This window comes from Fistularia commersonii, chromosome 3 (assembly GCF_037954325.1).
Source record: "Fistularia commersonii isolate RoL2024-O1a breed Wild chromosome 3, RoL_Fcom_v1.0, whole genome shotgun sequence".
NCBI lineage: Eukaryota > Metazoa > Chordata > Actinopteri > Syngnathiformes > Fistulariidae > Fistularia > Fistularia commersonii.
Window position 1 is genome coordinate 12,563,459 of NC_141286.1, and position 21,862 is coordinate 12,585,320.

Sequence of the window (21,862 nt, forward strand, 5' to 3'; positions counted from 1 at the left end):
CCTAAGACCTGGCTGCCATAATAGCACCAGAGCTTTGGCTCTGCCAACCCACCTGCAATCTGGGCGAAGTCCCCTGTGACTTTTTTTGTTATAATTTCTTTATAGATAGGCAGCCATAACAAGAGTGATTTTGACACTGCTGGTTGATGTCAGTCTTTGGATTTGTCTGCTAATTTACAATAAAAAGGAAAGAGAATTACAAGATAGTTTAATTTCAAAAACACCTTAATTCACTGCCAGAAACATGGCGACTTAAAGTGGGTAATAAGTCCATCTGACATCAGACAGTCATACGCTTGACAATATATACACTTATTTAACAACAGACATGAGACAGATTTTTAGCTGAAACGGATAGTTAGTAACATACTCACATTTGGTAGATGTTGATTTTACTCTTTAAACTTCACATTATTGATAGGTAATCTTGTTGGTACTCTAAACGTAGTGTAGAAGAAATGCCTTTATTGTCACATGCAGTTATGCATAGAGCGCAACATCAATGAAATTTGACCACAGCATTTAACCCATTGTGAATGCACCATGTTCCGAAGGCAGTTAAGGACCAACTTGCCCAACAACACTCTGACAGACTAGGAGGAACCAGAAATGTTCGGTTAAAAAGATGACCGCTTTAGCCCCTTGAGCCACGCAGTGTGCTCATTAAATCTGCTCATTAAATCTACTCATTAAACCCAATATGACAGCATTTGCTGTGCAGACTGCATACAAGTAATAACATTTGAAACTATTGATCTTACAAGTTTCCATTTTCCATCATTTTTCATCCACAGTCACACACACTGATATGAAATATATTAGAGGAAACCCAATAATATATCAGTCACGCTCTTATTTCCCCTTTAAGGACAGCCCCATTTTGCCTTTTTGATCCTCATGTTGTGATTTTTGACGATTGTCAGTTTTTTATATTCCAATGCTGCATTTTCTTTCTCTCTGCAATTCTTATTTTCTTCATTAGTGTGAAATATTGCAGAATACCAAATGAAAAAAAAAAAGAAATTAATCAGGATTCACAGGAAAATAAATTATGCTTGTGTATGTGATCGTGAAGTTATGGGAGTGAAAAGATTTCACCACTGAGCACTTGCGTCAGATAGAGGTTTAAAAAACTGGCTGTTTTAACAAATAATTTCACCAAATTTCAGAGAGTTCACTCCTCACTATGTTGGACACTGTCTTCCTTTTACTGTTTTTCCTCACATGAAACAGAGACACTTACAGACTTGAAAACTGCTTTTATTTTAACCGCTAATTTGACCTATACTTTGTTGTAAGAATTTTAGTCTTCAGACAGTAATGCAAAAATAAAGACTTTTTTAAAACCCTTCAGTTAGACCATTATGTTGAAATCTGTAAGGCATTAGTACTTCTAACGGCAAATGCAGCGCCTGTTCTGTCAACGTAGATAATGTCACTGCAGTTAAACGTTTTCTACAACCCCCCTGCATTTAGAATATCATCTTGCACTGTTTATCAAGTGTTTTTTAGTTTGTTTATTTATTTATGGGCTTGCTTGCTTGCTTGCTTGTTTGTTTGTGCGTTATTTGTTATCCTAAGGCCTTGTGTATGGCTGTGGTCTCATGACATGAATGAATTTGTTTAACACATTGTTGTATACAGGGGCGAGAGTGTATATGCTGAATCAGTTCAGCTTTTGGTACAAGCTTTTTTTTTTAAATATGTTGGCATAAAGAATAACACACCGATTAATATTTAACCAGGTTCCCATTACAACAAAAATAAACAGATATACTGCCCAAAAAGCAAAAATTACACTATAAATTGCAATGAATTCATATAGGACAAATTTGTTTCAGCAGTCTTTGCGTTGGTGGGTGGGGGTGAGGGGTGAGTGGTTGGGGAGGAATCCTTCTCCAGTTATGATTCATTTCTTTTTATTTCCTTTGGTAAGAAATGGCCCTATGTAAATAAAATTGCTTGAATGGCCCAGTGGCAAGTAAGAACACAATCAGAAACATTTTATTGTCTACATAGGAAAACGTAGTAACACAACTCTTCTTGCACACATGCATCACATTTAAATACCTCCTCAACATCCTTGTCTTGACAACTGACCTCATCTAACCTTAACCTTAACCTTATCTTAACCATAAACAATCAGTGGGGATGTGATGAAACTTAAACTGTCTTCACATTTTACCTGTCAATCTCTTCCTCTTCTGTTTCCCACATTTGTTTCCGATAAGTGTAGTGTTACTGCCGTGACTCGGATCATTGCCCTCATACAGTCCAAATCTGAAAACATACGAATAGCCGCACCGTTTGTGCGCCCGTTCACGTGTAGATCAGTCTGCCCGTTCTTGATGAAACATGTGACTTTGAGTCTATGCCTTATTAAATTAGCATCATACATAGCTTGTTGTTGCAAACGTCCTAATGTTTCTTAATGGCAACCCGTCTGCATTGATATGCATGTGAACTCTGAGCTGTAACCCCCTTCCTCTTCATCAACACACACAGGCACATGCGTACGTATAACACACACACACACACACACACACACACACACACACACACACACACACACACACACACACACACACATACACACACACACACACACACACACACACACACACACACACACACACACATATAAACTCGCTGCCATTATTACACCTCCCACCCCCTCCCCAGCTTTCTGTTTTTCCATTAATATCAAATGATTGAGCGTAACATTAAGAGATAAAGCTCGGAGTAAGATGACTCAGACGCTGTGGACATAGGAATTAAAGCCTAATATAATCACTCGGCCTAGAGAGAATAGAGAAAAAACAGCATGCATTCAACTGCTCCTTTTATTTTTGACAGGTTTGGTGAAGGAAGTTACTCTCAAAAAATGTGCTTGGTGGCTGGTAACAAATTTTAAATCAGAGCTGCTGTTATGGATATGTGAGCATAATATATGCCCGAGTGTTAACTTTCTGATGTAATCAAACAAGTTTTTTTTTTTTTTTAACTAATTCAATGAGTATCTTATCTTATCTTATCTTATCTTATCTTATCTTATCTTATCTTATCTTATCTTATCTTATCTTATCTTATCTTATAAAAAAAAAGAGGAGCCAGCGACATCGAAGTGGTGATCTCAAAACCTAACTTATCAATTTGAAATAATAACACTATGAATATGAATATGAGTATGAATATGAATATGAAAATGAATATGTTGGATGGGAAAATCTATTTAAACTATCTTAAAAGCTTTAAAAAGCTGTTTTGTTTTGTATGTTTCCATAAAAAGGCCCTTTCAAAATAAACATACATGGCATTGATCAAATGATGCAGATGGATTTCTGTAAGTGTATGTCAGTCCAGCTGGTTATCCTCAGAGCTAGTAGCAAGGAGCACATGGGTTTTTATTAGCTTAATAAATCACTTTTGTTGTCAATCAAGCAGCGGAAAATAATTGGATATGGTTGAAGCCTTGCGTGATGGATTATAAATCATTCAAGATTAAATTAAAAGATAATGCACAAACTTAATGGTTTGTGTTTTGCACTCTAAATTGCCTCCCAGCTTGGCTGTTTTCTGTTTCTTTATTGCCTGTCGTTTTTCTTTCCTCTAAAACCTCTTGCATTTTACAGATTTTATTGTTCACATTTGCCATTTTGCCATTTGTGTTTTGGGGTCTTTTCTGGTGGATATGTAAATTACTCCTACGCTTTATTGTGTAGAATATAGAGAACATTTCAAATGTACATCATAATGAAGAAAAGGGAGGATTACTTATGTCCTTTCATATTTGTGATTTATCATTAAAGTTCATATGCTTGAATTTTTAGTCTTAATAAGTGAAAATCAAGACATCAACCACAAGCGAGATACTCAATCATTGTTCATAACAATTGATGATAATAATCATAAATAATCTAGAAATGCTTTTCAATAATAATTGTAATTCAGAACTGTAAATGAAATGTACATTAAGTTGTCCTTAAGCAGTGATGGTTAATACATGTGTCACAAACGCATATGTATTTGCTCACTTCTAATACAGGTCTTCTATTTTGAAACGCTGTGGAGTTAAAAAGAAAAATATGTAAACCAGTTAGCTTGGAATTCTTCATGATACTTTGTTGATGTTCCTTTTTATGTCAAATTTGGGTTCTGCCAGTGAAATAACTAAATAGTTCTGACATTTTTAGCTGTTTAGTTTATTAATTTATTCACATTTTGTCTCTGTTCTAATTTCAAATACCTTTTTCCTGTGAAAAGAAAATACTTCAATATATCATGCTTGCAGAGTATGTATATGATCAGAGAGAGTGAGTATGTGTGTGTGTCTGTATGTATGTGTGTGTGTGTGTGTGTGTGTGTTCGTGTGTGTGTGTGTGTGTGTGTGTGCATACGCATGGTCGCAACAAGACTGTCATCGGTATGCATGCATGCATACATACTGATGACAGTCCTGATATTAAAGGTATGAAGAAGGTTTGTTTGAGGTTTGTCAGACCTGTTGTTTACCCCTCACCCCCCCATAAGGACTGGAGGTAATGGAAAGATTGGGGAGACCAAGAAAAAGTGTTATATCATGCATATTACAGTGTGGCCAGTGAATATTACTTTGTCCATTTGCTTTGCAGCAGAGCAGGTGTTATCATAATCACCCCCTGGCTACTTGACTGGACCTTAAAGTGATCCTGTCATTTTATTTACACCCAAACATGCTTCTTTCCCAGTGAACCAGTGAACCAGCGGAGTAGGTCTGATGACATCTTTTGATCAGAGCTGTCCAAAGAGATCAGAGCTGAGTGGCAGGTAATAGATACCTAGGAACTATCCAGGCTGCCTTAGTGTTTGTGTGTGTGATTATATCAATAGATTCTCCAGTTTTAACAAATCTCCAGGTAATTGTTGCTGGCATAACAGTGCCACGCTGTTGTTGTTTTGTGCAATGATGTTGTTTTGTTTATCACATGTTTGAGCTCCTAGGCAGCCAGAGCAAGCCACTCAGATGTTTTCTTTACTCCAAGCAGCAAAAATAACAACATAGAGCTAAGACACAAATTGTTAAAGGGAAACAGAAAAGACTAAATGAGCTGCAAAGTTGTATGAGGTGAACACTTGTTTTATAACTAGACCAAACTATACACAATATGCAATCAAACACACTATAATTTATTGATTAGTTGACTCAAATAATACTACACTTATAATAAAAATTATACCCCTATAATTGACTATAATTGATTATTCAAATGTTTTTAGATTTTTCAGGGCACTGTGTGCATTTGTATGTGTGTGCAGGTGTGTGCATGTGTCTGCTTACAAAATGTTTTATGCGGTAACTACCTCTGGGAATTCTCAAATAGTCAGGCAACCACTGCGGGACATTAATTTAGCTTCCACAGCTTCAGATAATTTTACTGAAGTGGACATGTGTGAAGTGATGAAGGCATGGAGGATCAGGACAAGACAGAAAGGGGGCAGGAAGACAGGGAGGACTTAGAAGAGACTGAAAACAGACAAGAAAAGGCAGGGTGAGAAAGCTCAAGTATTTGCTCAGGATGGAACGATAAATGGGATAGAGTATGTATTTATTTATTTTCAATTTATTTTACATACTGGTTATTCATCAGACTTAATGAGACAAATGTTCACAGCTTAGTTAGATGACTGCCTGACCAACAAAGGCAGGCTGAGCAACACTGAGCTGCCCATGAAACTGGTCGTGTCATGTGAGGACCTTCCCCTCACTCATGCATTTTAAAGCAGTTAATCCAGTCTCACTAAACAATAGCAATGAATTTATGTTGTAACAGAAATAATATATCACACTTTGATATTTTTTTTACATTGAGGAGGAGCTTGACAATGAGATGGGTAGTTTAATGAGCCAGGTGCTAATAACACATAGTCTGTGTGTGTGTGTGTGTGTGTGTCTGTGTGTGTGTGTGCGTGTGTGTGTGGGAAGGGGGGGGGGGGGGGGGGGCAAAGCATTCACTTCCCTCCTGTGGGTTTGAGATGTCAGACACAGCTGGACATGCTGACTTGATAATTAGCTGGCAGGAAGTTTAAGTTTTTACACTTTTTGTCGCCACACAAACAAATGTAAATGTATGCACACATACACAGCCTCATAAAGAGACTCATGCTATTATCTTTAAATATCACTGACCTGCCTTCTATAAATAAGGCTCATAATTTGCTCAACAAACCCCATTCAATCCAACCCCAGCAGTTATAAACCACAAACTCCCCATAACCTGTAAGAAAACGCCACGCAGAAAGCCCCACTGTCAGACTAAAACCAGAAGCCTCCTTATTAAAAGGCGAAGCGCTACCCACTTTTCATAAAGAATCTGTTATCTTAAAAGGGAAATTCCAGTTGTAAGAAGCTGATTCTTAAAGCAAACCTTGTTTTGTAGATCACACAAACATACCTGAAATGTGTCTACATTTCTTCTCAAGGCTCAGTAAATACTGTGCACAATACTGTAAATACTTTGCGTGCGTGCACACGTGAAGTATTTACAGACAATATTCAGTCAAATGTCACAAGAGTCTGATATGTACTGTTAAGAAATGCCTTTTTTTTTTTTAATATGTATCGTATCATGTGCTGACCCGGCCAATCTGTCAATTTTTTAAAGTCAATACAGCCCCTGAGCCAAAAAGTTTTCCCACCCTTGAAATACACTGTCAGCACCACCACCTCAGCTGAGTGGCATGAGGAGATGATTAGCTAGATTGCTAACACAAACATACATACACATACGCACACACATGTGTGTTCTTACACCAAGACACACATACACTCATACATATACATACACACATGAACTGGAATGTCATCTTTGTCGCGGAGTAATCAATGTTCCAGTGTTTCACTGACAGTTACTCAAACTGTTATCCCTCCAAATCTCTCACTCTGAACACACAGCCTCTGCTGCGTGTTGGGGGTCCTTTTTAGCTCATTGATGATTCAGATATCAATTTACCTATTTAGAATTTTTATGGCTTTGATTTAACATTATTTCTACAATTGATGTTCTAATTGACATGATTTTACCTGAATGGACAGCAACAACCATCATAAGGCCCAACCAGCTTAAAATCAATGTAATTTCCTCCATTTTGGACACCATAGTGGATTATTGGATTTTATCAATCTGATTCTTTTTTTTTCTAAGCTGCTTTTCACAACAATGAACAACCTTAAGCCTGTTATTTATCTTTTTGTGATAAACAAGCCCCTCATCTTTTTAACAGTATGATCTCATACTAAGAACTGGAAATGACTATGACTTCATTACATAGTGGCACTGTATGGAATCAAGCGGTATCATTTTTTTAAGCAATGCATGATCGAATGTGTGCAGTGTGTGGTGGTTACTGTTGTCAACCTTCTTAAACAAGAGGCTTCATGCCAGGAATATTACACCACTGTTAGGTCTCTCTACATATAGGAAAGAGGTAGAGTGATGGAACACATCGAGGTCGTCACAGAGACAGATGGAAGAGCGCTGTCGTAGAGCCTTCGTGAAATGGGGGTTGTTAAGACCATGACAGTCCACATCAGAAGTGATGCTGATGATGATTGGTGCCACACAAACATTAGATTTCCCATTTGAAGATGAGTACCTGAATCAGAGCCCCACATCAACCTAAAATACTGAGATTCCCATCACTTAAATTTGGAGACATTTAATTTGTTGCTCAATGAACGTCACTGAAACCTCCGGTTATAGGATTTGAACCAAAATGTATTTCCTTAATAAAGTTGTGAGCTGTTTTTTTGACTTAATGAATTAATAGATAAATGAATTGTAAATAATAATAATAATTGCATCTGTGACTTTTGTGCCTGTCGCAAATGGATCTAAATCACATTTCCATTAACATTCTTGAACTATTGCTGACACAATTGTACCATATTACAAGTTGCCAATTCATAAAATAATGTAGATTTAGTTAGATTTTTATTCTGCTCATCTTTGAAGAAATTTGCATTTGAATTTGAATTTTGGTGATGTTTTATCTTTATCACTCAGGATTTACAGACACCCATAATGCAAACAAATTTTAGAACCGGGGTGTTTAATGCTGCTTTTTCTGCAAAAAAGAATATCACTGTCATCCCATAATTGAAGATAAAAAACAAACAAAGATTGATTGACAAATATATTCATATATATTTATATCAATATTAGTCAATCAATTAATAAATACCTTAAATTAAGTGTTAATTGGCAGCAGACAAACAAGACACTTAAAAGATCTCTAAGAAATGTAAACTGCTCTTTTGTTTTCTCTCAGTACTGCAAAGCCCAATGTATGTGCGACGTGTGTGACATTAGTATTATATCCAAATGAATCCATATGCATGTTAGTAGTTGAAAAGCAGAAGGAACATATCCATCCATCAGGTGTTGTGATCAATTCTGATGCTTCTTAGGATCGATAGCAAGCCTGGTTGATTCCACAGCGTATGTTGTAGACAGCCTTGTCCCTGTAACCACACACACACACACGCCTGAGCACCCCACCAATTTGTCAGTGCATGTCAAATCACAATAATTAAGCATTATTGATCTCAGATTCAATTAACATCATTAACATTGGCCACACACTGGTGATTGGAAATGGACAGCTTTGGTTGAGGGGTGTTGGCAGGAGGGGATAAGATTAAAATGCATCAAATTGCAGCCACAAGGGTGAGGAAGGAGCACACTGTGCAAAATATGTATGAACACAACACACTCACACACCGAGTTATTGTCTGAAAAAAGACGATGGGTTCTGTTGCAAACGTACAGATGAAGTCATACACAAACACACGCACGCACACACACACACACACACACACACACACACACACACACACACACACACATTACACACGTTTGCAAATGTGCAAACATGCACTTACAGGCTTGCAATCACTTTATGCAAATATGTCCTCTGTTAGTATTTAATAGTGTTAAAAACATTTTAAAACAAACATTCAAAAATATGTAACCTGTACTAACAAATCAGTTGAAAAGATTTTACTACGGTCCTGCATTTGCTGGATCAGACGGTTAGATATTACTGCAGGACTGAACACTATAAACAGTAAACGAGAAATGACGAGAATGACATCAAATTAGAATTTAACAGTTAGGGTTGTTTACAAATGAGGTTGGCAAATGAGGTAATTGTTTTTTATTAAAAACCACAACTTCAGTAGAAGTAAGAATGGGTTTATGTATTTATTGGTTGATTAATATAGTGATAGGTTGATTAATTGATTTGACTTTTTATTTATTTATTTTCTGGCTGTTTAATGTGGTTGTGAAACAATAGTACTCATATTACTACAAGGAAAAATCAAACCCATCAAAACTCTAATTTATGTGAAAAATAGTCTAAAAACTGATGGATAATTGATTGCTGACAATATGTATAGTATAGATATATATTTTGTAGGTGTATTTTTTTTCTGCACTCAATTTTTAGCATAATAATTACCACACTATGGAGAATCAGCAGTCAATCAAAACACAGAGATTAGAAAACAGTTCATTTCTACTCATTAAGGTAATGTCATGCCTATTTTGAGACAATATCTTGGTAATATTCACAATAACTCACAAATATAAAAATTTGCACTGTTTGGATCAGCCAATCCAATGGTTCTTGTGAAATTCAAGGTAAAAAGAGAGATTTAATATTAATATATAAAAAATGAAATATAAATATAACATAAAATAATATAAATCATTTTAAAATCAGAAGATATTTGTAGGAAATAATGTTTATAGCTGAGAAACAGATTCATAATAGAAACCATAACAGCATGTCATAATGCTCAAAGTCTTAAACTGTCTGCTCTTTGTATCTAAAATGCAACAAAGGCAGCACATCATAGGCAATTCAAGTGACACATTTCCAGTGGCTTCCTCCAATGTGGCTTGGTTCAGATACGTATCATGAAGCAGGAAAAGGCAGAAAATGCTCACATCCGTTGAAGGCCTCATTTATTTGTTGAAATGTATTTGGATAGGAATTGAATATCTGCTAATATGTTTGTCACCAAAGTGGAGAAATGGGCTATTCCCTGTAAAAGTGAGACAGGCATCATGAAGTATGGAACCATTCTGCACTTTAATGGCATGAACGCATGGCCTGTTTCCCGCATGATTGTTCTGCCTAAAAGTTCACATTATTTTGTTTCTCACCTCTGCCTGCTTCATTTGCATTTTTTTTGTTAATTTTTTGTTAATTTTTTGTTTTTCTTCTTTTTTCAATTCTAAATATTGATATCAGACATGGGTTTCCTTCAAAACTAGACAAATAATCAGATATACACAACGCATCAGAACAGGGCATCAAACAATTGTATGTAAGCGAGCGTTAATGTCCTCCAAGACAGCAGTCCTTCACGCACACATAGACCCACACACACATTTAGGAAAACTCAACGATCTAAAACCACGTGTAAACAGGCTGCTCTTGCATGCATGTGTGTGCGTGCGTGTGTACGATCAAGGCTGTTAAGTGGTTATATAAGCATGATAAACTGTTTCCTAACACCATAACATCTGCAGAGAGCATCATCGTTTCCTCTGCACTCACCCACCGGAACATAGGCACACACAGCGTAATCACGGCCTCATAATCTCTGCCTTGTCTGACTCAGACATGACATTTATTATTAGCTGTATTTACATTTACAGCACTGCATCGTAATCGTGCTCAGATGTCAGAAAAAAAAAAAAAAAAAATGTTGTCACTGCACTATGGCTCCCACTCTGGTCTCCAAGAGTCATGTGGTTCTTGAAAATGAGAACCAACCTCTGCTCCCACCCGTCTGGAGCTCTTTGTCTGCTAATTAAAAGAGCACCTGCATGCATGGAGTGTTTGGCCCATGCCATGTGTGTGTATGTGTGCGGTTCTCCATACATCACAGTATTACGGGTCAGAGTGTTATGAACCCCCTTGCAGCCTGGACTGAAGCCAGAGGCCTAAGGGATTCTCCCTGAAAGTTTTAGTGTGCATGTGTGTGTGGGCCAAGTCTTGAATTTCCACCAAGATCTCAGTGCTTCCCTCCCATCTGCCCACCTCTACATTTACCAGTTTGTTCCTTCAGTAACATCCATCCATGCCTCCTTTTCTTCCCCATTTTGTCAGTTTGTACGAAAGCTCATTCAATGCACATCAACTAGCAACTTAGTTTGATGAGCACAGTTCATTACGCGATGAGCATAGAAAACAAAATGAGACTCAATTTGGAATACATGTCTCTTGTCTTATAAATTTTCTTCTTTATTTTTTCTTCAATAAAATAACATGATAAAGTAATGTTATCATGCATTTCCATGCTGGCAAACTGTAAAACATATCACAGGAATCTTTAGTAAGTAGTCAAATAATTTTAAAAGCATTCTTTTTTTTTTACTCAAATAATTATGTGTCAAGTTTAAAGGCATTTTAAACTCAAGTTCAGGTCAGTTTGCTTAAGTTAAAAGAGAGCACTTGACAAAATTCAAATCCACATATGAACTTCAAAATTGAAAATTGGATTGTGATTAAAAGCTAAGCTTGCAACATTTCCAGTCAACGGCAAGCATTTTAATCAAAAGTGGAAATTTTTAACAGTCATTTTGAAATATTATTATGAATTGCTCATATTAAAAGGGTATTGATACTTACTAAGAATTAGGGAGCAGTGGAGCATGAACCTAAATTGTCTTTCCTTTCACTTCAATTCACAACATTTATTTGGTGAAACAATGCATGTTATTATATTTCTGTATTTTAACATTTTAACAATTGTGCCTCAACAAATCCAGAAAGTGTACCTGTACTCCAAGATCCATTCATTCCTTGCCAGGATTTATTTATCACATGCTGACTTATCTCTTGCATGTCTCTATACATATCACGCCCTTACAGGTACACAGATGGGCGACACTCACGTGTTCTTATCACATTACAGCAGCTAATTTATTGGGGGACGTGCTTTAAAGTAAGTGTTTGGCTTTGATGAGTAAGCTGGGCTGCTGTGTTCAACTGTTTCCCCGGCCTGAGCATTGTTCTCTTAAACAGCTGTCGTTTTGGCTGATTCAGAACAGATGGCATGTACATGTGGGTTTCCTCGGTCGCAAGTATGTGTGGGTGGGTGTGTGGATTTGTGCATCTTCAAGACGAAATGTGTGTGTCTGTGTGTCTGTGTGTGTGTGTGTGTGTGTGTGGGGGGGGGGGGTGGTGGTGGTGAGGGAATAGTTTGGGTTGTGGTGATGAGAAACATGGAAAAAGCCCAAATCTGAGTTGTATCACATGGCTGTCTGAATCTGCATCAATAAAATAAAAGGCATTTGTAACTCATACAGGGCATATGTGTATACTTGTGTGTATGTGTGTTCATGCGTGTGTGTGTGAAAAGAGACACAGCAGTTTTTACATTTCTCACAACAGCATTAAATCCAAGCAAACAATTCTGAAGTGCTTTCTTTTTGTCAGGTTGAGCACTGGTGCGGACAGCATGTACTCCTGTGAGGCTCCTGAGATAGCCTCGAGGCAGACTTGTTTAACTGCAGCAGTTGCACAACAGCTATTGTGTGTGTGTGTGTTTGTGTGTTTGTGCATGTGCATTATGGGCTTTGGGACATCCATCTCTCCGTTCATCTGTTTATCCTACAGCAGTGTCATATAATCACCAATAGCAACCAGTGGCCTGACAATGAGACTCTTTCTTTCTGTGTTGCTGATGCGAGAGTATTTCACAAACACGCACACAGGAAGTGCAAGAGAATAGTTGAGGTGTTTTGTGTGGACCTTGGCATGTTGTAAGGATCACAATGCTGCAGTTGCTTTGGAGTTTATTTTCTTTCCTCTCTTCTGTTATCAAAGACTGTACTCAGTGAACTTTGTCAAACATGTCAACTCCTTCTCATACTTATTTGTGAAAAAAAAAATACCACGGCCCTTCTTGCTGTGAGGTGGGAGCCACAGTGCCGCCCAGTATTATCTTGATTCTAATTAGCAGTAGTATTACAAATAGTAATTGCAGAAGTAGTTGTACTGTAATCTTTTTCCATGAATCATCTGATTTAAAATAAAATAAAAATAAAAAAAAACATGATTATCCTCTTTTTTTAACAATAAGCAACACATTTTCTAAAAGAAAACAACAAACAAATCAAATTTATATTTATTCAAGTAATAAATGGATTTGTTGAAACAATGGAAATGTAATGGATCTGCACAAAAAAAAAAGACTAAAAGAGATCTGAATCACTTAGATGTAATATGTTGCACTATAGAAGCAAATTCTTTTTTTTCTGATTTGGTAAATGGCCAAATGATACAGTTATATTCAAATCCATTGTAAGGGTATCCCTGGAATCTATGTTTGAAATTGAATACAAGAAGAAAATTAATCAAGAGACCAGTGTTCCTTTTACAGATAAACACACATCATTTTTGGTTTAAAAAAAACAAACAAAAAAATGTTACACTTATAAATTTGGTGTGATTTGAGACATGTATACATTTTCATCTGAGGATGATCCTAGCCTTTTCATGTTGCAGGGTGTTCTTTAAAATTTAGTATAATTTCACCTAAACATCCAGTAGACATTTCAAACATTTGCTTTGTGTGTCGAGAGTAGCAGCAGATTGTGATTGCATATGTGCCACCATGCCACACCCTTCCCACTGTCTGACTGTGTTATATAAACTACGAGGCACCCTGTGTTTACATACCAGGTTAGATGACTGATAGTCTGTACAGGAAGGAATGCTAAGCACAAGGCCACTGATGTTCACACCTACACAAACATACACACAAACACACGCATACATGCTTATCTCCTTCACTAGGGTAAAAACAAGCAAAAAGGTTGTGTGTGCTAGGCTCTTCTCCCCTCATTATGTGGAAATCAAGTGTGAGCATGCGGTGTTTCTCATCTGATGTCTTTTCCTTTTGATGGATTTATAACAAAAGGAAACATTCATAGATGTACAAAGAAGCGAGGCAGCAATTTGTCTTGATACATCTTTTCTCTGTATTTTATTATACTTAAACTGAAGGGATTTGAATATAAATTGAAAGCCTGAAGCCTACATCTCGAAGCTAAACTGTAAATAATCACTCTAAACTTTTTCTAATCTTTGGTAATTGAAGCAAATGGGCTTTTGCAGGGAGAGATTTGTTGCAGGCAAATGTACATACATTCATTTTATTTATGAGGAGGCGAGGGCTGAGCTGTGTAATGAGTGAAAATGCATACTTAATTTAAATGGTGAGTGTGTCTGTTAAGGAATGCATTAGAGTCTACAGAAGAAGCGCGAGACATATTAATTGACAGACAGGAACTGCTGTCTCCAAGGTTGATACAAGTAATTTATTACTTCAGAAACGAATGCCACCGCAAGAATGTGCTTCATTAATTTCAAATTTAGTTTTAATTTCAAGCTGTTGCCCCTTGAGAAGAATAAGGTGGCAAGTTCTGTTTGAAGAGTCATTTTTCCCCTGTCCCTCTCTCCATCTTTCTCCTTCCACCCTCTATCTCTCTCTCTTACTGTCGCTAATTTTCTGCAGTACAGAGCAAAGACCTAGGGGGGGTGGGAGCTTCTCTATAATTTGAAAAAACAATATCAGTGTTACAACAGCATGTTAGATACAAAATTACTGTAGAGGAACGTCATTGGAAAAGTGAAGTTTCTATTAAATCATCTCTTTATGTGTCTTTTATTCCTGTGCAGCATATGTCCCCGAAGATGAGAGAGTAGCAGCCTTTTTGGATGAGGACCTGGATGGAGATGACTCAGCCCAGGAAGGAGAGGAACCTGCTGCCAAGTTTCTGTGTCAGGAAAAGGACTCTCTCCTCAAGGACAGGCCAGGATCCACCGATTTTCATGACTCTCCTCAAGCAGCAGACTTCTCTAGTCAGGAGCTAGACAGCGAGTCCCACCTGAGTGAATCCAGTGACCGAATGTCTGACTTTGAGAGTGCTTCACTTAAAACTGAGGAAGACGTTCTCCTCTTTAAAGACCCCACAAATACCCTTTCATTGTCTTCCGCCTCCTCCATGATGCCTGCTGTCAGCACTATAACCCCAGCAAGCGGAGATGAGGCCATGTTAGCCACCACAGGGTCTGTGGCTGACAGCCTCGAGAAGATGAAGGCCATATACACATCCTTCCTGACCAACTCTTACTGGTCCACACTGAATTTGAACCTGAGCCAGCCACCTACTGAGAAACCACCTCGTAGTCACAGCAGTAGCAGTAGCAGCAGCAGTAGCAGTAGCTGTGGAAGTGGAGGCTATGATTGGCACCAGACAGCAATAGCCAAAACGCTCCAGCAGGCCACACAGAACCATCACAACAGACTCAGCATGGTTCACCACCCAAAAGTGGCTGTATCTACAGCATCTACAGAACCCAATCTCTTCAGTACGGTCCAGCTCTATCGACAGAGCTCCAAGTTGTATGGCTCTATTTTCACTGGTGCCAGCAAGTTCCGTTGCAAGGACTGCAGTGCTGCATATGATACACTTGTAGAGCTGACCGTGCACATGAACGAAACTGGCCACTATCGTGACGATAACCATGAGACAGATGGTGAGGGTGCAAAACGATGGTCAAAACCAAGAAAGCGTTCCCTGTTGGAGATGGAGGGGAAGGAGGATGCACAGAAAGTTCTGAAGTGCATGTACTGTGGGCATTCCTTCGAATCCCTCCAGGACCTGAGTGTCCACATGATCAAAACAAAACACTACCAGAAAGTGCCTCTGAAAGAGCCTGTTACACCAGTGGCAGCTAAAATTATCTCTTCCAGTCGAAAAAGAGCCCCTCTTGATATAGACATCCCAAGCTCGCCCGACTCGAACGGAGGCACTACACCTAAGCCAGCCTCTCTCACTGACTCTAATGATATTCTCCAGAAATCTGCCAACCCTTACATTACACCCAACAATCGATATGGACACCAGAACGGTGCCAGCTATGCTTGGCAGTTTGAATCAAGGAAGTCACAAATTCTCAAATGCATGGAATGTGGCAGCTCCCACAATACGCTACAAGAGCTGACTGCCCACATGATGGTGACTGGACACTTTATTAAAGTCACCAACTCTGCTATTAAGAAAGGCAAACCCATTATAGAGCCTTCTACTCTAGCCCTTGCAGTGAATTCCACAACTGAAGAAAAAGTCCAGTCAGTTCCCTTGGCGGCCACAACCTTCTCTCCTCCACCTGCCACACTCCATCCTCCAGCCAGCATCTCCCCCATTACCATAGCTGTAGAAGTTAAAAAAGAGGAGAAGGAGGAGGAGTGTACAAAGGAATCAGTCATGAACAATGGTCATGGCATAAACAAGGAGAAGAAGGTAGGATGTGAAGATGAGCCTGAGGAGAAGTTTGATATTTCTTCAAAATATACCTACTTGACAGAGGAGGATCTGGATGAGAGTCCTAAGGGAGGTCTGGACATCCTAAAATCCTTGGAGAACACAGTGACCTCAGCCATTAGTAAAGCCCAGAATGGCGCTCCAAGCTGGGGTGGATACCCAAGCATCCATGCGGCCTACCAGCTTCCAAACATAATGAAACTCTCGCTCGGTAACTCTGGAAAGAGCTCTCCACTTAAATACATGTTCCCTGGAGGTGATATCCTCTCTCCCTCTGGCAAAAGCCAACCACTGATCTCCCCTCCAAGCCACCAGACACCTCCACTGTCTAAGAACAACTTTCATGCCATGGAGGAACTGGTCAAGAAGGTAACAGAGAAAGTTGCAAAGGTAGAGGAAAAAATGAGGGACCCTGGCAGGATTACAGGGACATCTCCCCTGAGATGTATCACACCCTCTCCATGCAACAGTGAAGCAGGGGATTCATCCAGGGGAGAATCCCCCAAAGACAATGGAGGGCGTTGCAAAACTCCTGAGATTATGAGTGAACTGGAAAAAGTGGTTGGTGAGGGGGGGGGGTCAGATCATAAAGATTCAAATGGAGACATTACCATAAAGGAGTCAGTGCAGAATGGTGTGGAGTCTGCTGTGATGTCCCCCCTACCTGGGTCCCTTTGTGGCAGCACAGCCATCATAACAGACCACCCACCTCCAGAGCAGCCATTCATCAATCCGCTCAGTGCACTGCAGTCCGTAATGAATGTCCATCTCGGAAAGGCAGCCAAGCCTGCGCTGCCATCCCTTGACCCAATGAGCATGCTGTTCAAGATGAGTAACAGCCTGGCAGAGAATTCAGCGGTAGCTGCTTCCACCCCTCCTGCACAGACCAAAAAACAAAGCAATGAGCACTTGGATCGTTACTTCTATCAGCAGCATCTGAACAATGACCAACCTATTGACCTTACTAAAGGCAAGAATACGGACAAGCATGGTGGTTCTTTGGGCTCTGTGGCTGTCTCGTCCACAACATCAACACCATCCTCCATTTCACCTGCCTCCACAGTTGCTATGACCAAAGCTTCAGCTGCTATAGCCTCGTTTATGTCCACCTCGCCACTGAGAGAAAATGCACTTTCAGATATCTCTGACATGCTGAGAAACCTGACTGAGAGCCAAGCTGTGTCCAAGTCATCCACCCCAACCAGCCTTTCTGAACGGTCGGATATTGAAGGGGCAACACAGGATGAAACTGAAGATGTGTCACCAGCTCAAAAGCGCAAAGGCCGCCAATCCAACTGGAATCCCCAACATCTTCTCATTCTCCAAGCCCAGTTTGTTTCCAGTCTCAGACAAACAAATGATGGCAAGTACATGATGTCAGACCTCAGTCCGCAAGAAAGAATGCATATCTCACGTTTCACAGGTCTCTCCATGACAACTATATCTCACTGGTTGGCTAATGTAAAGTATCAGCTGAGGAGGACAGGTGGCACCAAGTTCTTGAAGAATTTGGATTCAGGTCACCCAGTCTTCTTCTGTGGTGATTGTGCTTCACAGATCAGATCTCCATCAACTTATGTTAGCCACTTAGAATCCCACTTAGGTTTCCGTCTGCGAGATCTGGCCAAACTGTCTGGGGAGCAGCTCCTTAGTCAGATAGTGCAGCACCATCAACAACGGCACACCAAAGGACTGTCTGAAAAGCTGCTCCCTAGCCTACACCCATCCAGCCACCCTCTTCCATCCTCCCTGCCTACGTCTGTACCCTCCTCCTTACCAATGTCCCTGTCCTCATCCTTAAACACACCAATACCCTCAACCGAATCCCCTTTACCCTCCATGGACGAGGATGACAGCAGTGGGGCTGTGTACCAGTGTAAGCTCTGCAACCGGACTTTTGCAAGTAAGCATGCAGTCAAGCTTCACCTGAGCAAAACTCACGGGAAGTCCCCTGAGGATCACCTCATGTTTGTCTCTGAGCAAGAAAAACTGTAGCAATGGCTAGAGATAATGCCACTCTCTTTTCTTAATGTCTCTTAAGGCCTTCACAGACAATTCTTTCGAAGATCGAAGAAAAGAAAAAGGACCATTAATTTAATGGAACTGCACAAAGATGCCATACAATGACTGCTTTGAATTTTGGCACATTATTTTATTTTTTGTGTTATAGCAATTGATTTTTTCTGTTTTTTGCAGTGAGGACAACTCAAAAAGAAGCATCCTTTCTTATCTTTTTATGGCAGTTATGTTGGGATTGTCTCAAAATGTGCAGATGGAAGCTGCTGTCATTGAGAAGATACACTATATGAAGGTTTAAAAAATGAAGCAGTGTGCATTTTGAAATATGTGTAAATTAAATTAAGTTCATTTCTATTTTGACATCATAAGAGTGTGAAAAATTGCATGCATAAAACAAAACTGATTAATTCAATATTTTCTAACAGCATCATGTAGAGTTTTCATTTTTTTATAATTCTTATTAATATCATTTGTTGCGTCAAGACAACATTTGAAATTTAACCCTCTGAGTACGTCAAAGCACTTCTTCAACTAAACACACTAGCTCAGATTGGGAATTACTAAGGCTATTGTGTGACATTGACAGTATGCACATTATTTGTCTGATGCCACACTTTGAGCATTTTTAATAAGATTAAAAAAAACTTTATTTGATCAGGGACCTTAATGAATTCAAGTCTGTGTAAAATATGTATATAAAAGTATAATACCTAGATGCTGTCTAAATTATGCCTCATTTCTATATTTTTAATTTAAAAGAATTATGACTGCTGGTGCACAGTATATGAATACTTTTTTTTTTTTTTTTGTTGCACAATAGCTTTATAAATGTCTTATTTAATCATTGTGATACGAAAAAGGGAGGCAACATATGTCAAGAGATGAATATTTGATGAATCTTTCTGTCCCAACTTGTACTCAAAGGGTTAAAGATTCCTTTTACCAGACTGGACATGCAACACTATATAAACATTCAAAAGATATTCCAGGTTGTACAAAAAATGTTACTTTATGAAAATATTTCATAAACCTTTCATCAACCTGTTATTTATAAGCACTCTTAGTTGTTTCATATTGTTGACTACCTTTTTGATTAGTCTTTTTTTCTTCTCTGTTTAATTACTCTGCCATGATTCTACACTGCAGCTTTATCTTTTTGTATATGAAAGGTATCCATGGTTACGCTAACCTCTTCAGTTACAAGTACTTCTACCTTTTTGGCAGTCAATTTGCTAAAGAAACTGCCAGCTGCCAGTGTAAAGAAATGAAAAAAACAAATGAAAAAATCTTTACGTGTAAAATATCAGCATGTAAACAGCACAGATACTGTTATGCATTCTGTGCAGTTAGTCTTTTAATTTCTTTTTTGTTTTCTGTTGTTGTTCCTGCCAATGAACCCCCATTATATGACTTCATATAACCTTGTTTTCTACTGCAGCATTAAAAAAGGAACCTGTTTTTTGCAGTAATGTGTGAGTGAATTGTGTGTGTCATAGCTATCAATTATATGTGTGCATCACAGTCCCTCATGAGCACATTAGACTGGGAGTGTGTCAACGTAACGTCTGTCTGTGACGAGCTGCAGACTGGTTTAAAATGAGTGGCAGCAGTGAGGCTGTGTAGGAGACAAATATACACACCCACACAGACATGCAGACATGCAAACACAGAATCATTGTGCTTCCTCTGTTGCCTGTTTCTTTGTCCAAGCAGTTTTTATCAAGGTGCAATATGCCATCAACATAAATGCCACAGATAGAAGATTTCTGAGCCAGGGTGTTGGTCCATTTCTAAGCGTTAAAGTTCTTTTTTTTATACAGCATATACTGCATGTAAATAAAATAAAAGAGATTGGACTAGGTAAAGGAACAATAATAAATAAAATAAAATAAAAATAAAGACATGAATTCATTAAAGTAATTATTTTCTTGTTAGAACAGTTCAACATTGTTCAATCAAAGCCTGACTTTCCAGACAAAACCGAAACCGAAACCAAAACCTTTAACATCGATGACAAACATTTAAAGGCAACTCATTCCCCCCCTTCCCTCCTTTTACCCCAATATTGTAACTCCTGGAGCATGATAAGGCACAAAGTATTAATTCTGCTACTATCGTTATTCAATAGTTGAAATAATGTAAATTTTTGGTAAAAGGACTAACAAAAGGTGTATGTGGTGCTATCAAATTACACCTAATAACATTGTGGCAATGAGGGTACAGATTAACCGAACGTGTACATCTGCATTAAAGATGAACGACAATGTCTGTCCCCACAGTATAACAGACAAAATAAAGATTGCCTGAGAATTACCTCTTATCTTGGAAAAAAATTATTTTGTTAGTGGGCCATGAAAAAACCTAATCATGCTAGAGAACAACAGCTGCATCTTATAAACCTAAGCTTAAAAGTAAAACTGAAAAATAAGAAAAAAAATTGACATATGTCATTTAAAAACTCAATTGTGGTTAGTTTGACCAAAGTGATTGCTCTCTGATTACATTTACACTGACTGCAATATTCTAAAATGAGCTGTCCAAAACCAAAGGCATATTCTGATGACCTTAAGAAGAATAAGGTCAGTGTTGAAAAAGGAAACAATCAAATTAAGATTGCATTTCACTGTTAGTCCTTAACCAACAGTATTACATAATAGCAAATGCTATAGCAAATAGCAAAAAATGTACTGCAGCATTTTTCACAGCATTTTCTGACATGATTGGAGGTGAAATTGCTCCCTGATTGGCTCCCAAAAGCATCAAAGCAGACTTAAAATGGTATTTGAAGTGCACACAGCTTCCTGGAGGAAAATGTTGACAATTACATAGGAAATATAATGTGAGCATGTGTGCCAAGTGTAAACAACCTGTCTTGAAAAAATTACAGGAAAATTACTCAAATATACTTAAATACTAAAAAAAATTGCCTAATCAGACAGAAATAACACTCAAGAGTACCTACAAATGTCAGTCATTTTAGAGAAAAGAAAGAGACAACTGCCGACCAATGCCAAATTGTCTGCATTATATGTCAGGGCTTATTGATACAAATGCGTTGGCTTGAGAAAATAATATAACTATGATTATGTGCTCTCATAATTTTGAAAATTGAAGGAATGCTGGGATATTACACAACCTGTGCTTTATTATACGTATTTATTTATTTTACTTGGTTATTAAAAAATGATATGATCTAATTTAGCAGAGTATCATGTTGCCAAAGAGGACAAGATAAAACACTCCTCAGTGCATAGTTTGAGTCCTTTTTTTTTTTTTTAATGTTCTGTGATGTTTGTAGTTTGACGTAAAATCACCAATCGTCCCTTTACTATTTCACAACTAACGAGTCAGCACTGTTGTTGGGTTGATTTAACTTAATCATGTTGTCCCCCACATATTCCAAGCACTCCCCTGAACCCTGCTCCTGACTGTATGTGATCTGCTGGGGTGGC

General features: G+C 38.4%; 1 protein-coding gene across 3 annotated transcripts in view; it reads left to right on the plus strand.

Annotated features, from left to right (window-relative positions):
* The window catches only part of tshz3b (teashirt zinc finger homeobox 3b), a 44,828-nt gene extending 24,956 nt beyond the window's left edge, over nt 1–19,872 (plus strand). For all 3 annotated transcript variants that reach the window (XM_086143677.1, XM_086143678.1, XM_086143679.1), the window contains exon 3: nt 14,743–19,872. In XM_086143677.1, coding sequence (XP_085999803.1) covers nt 14,743–18,386 — 3,644 coding nt within the window. In that variant the 3' untranslated portion in view covers nt 18,387–19,872. The remainder of the gene's footprint in view (nt 1–14,742) is intronic.
* The last annotated feature ends 1,990 nt before the right edge of the window (nt 19,873–21,862 follow it).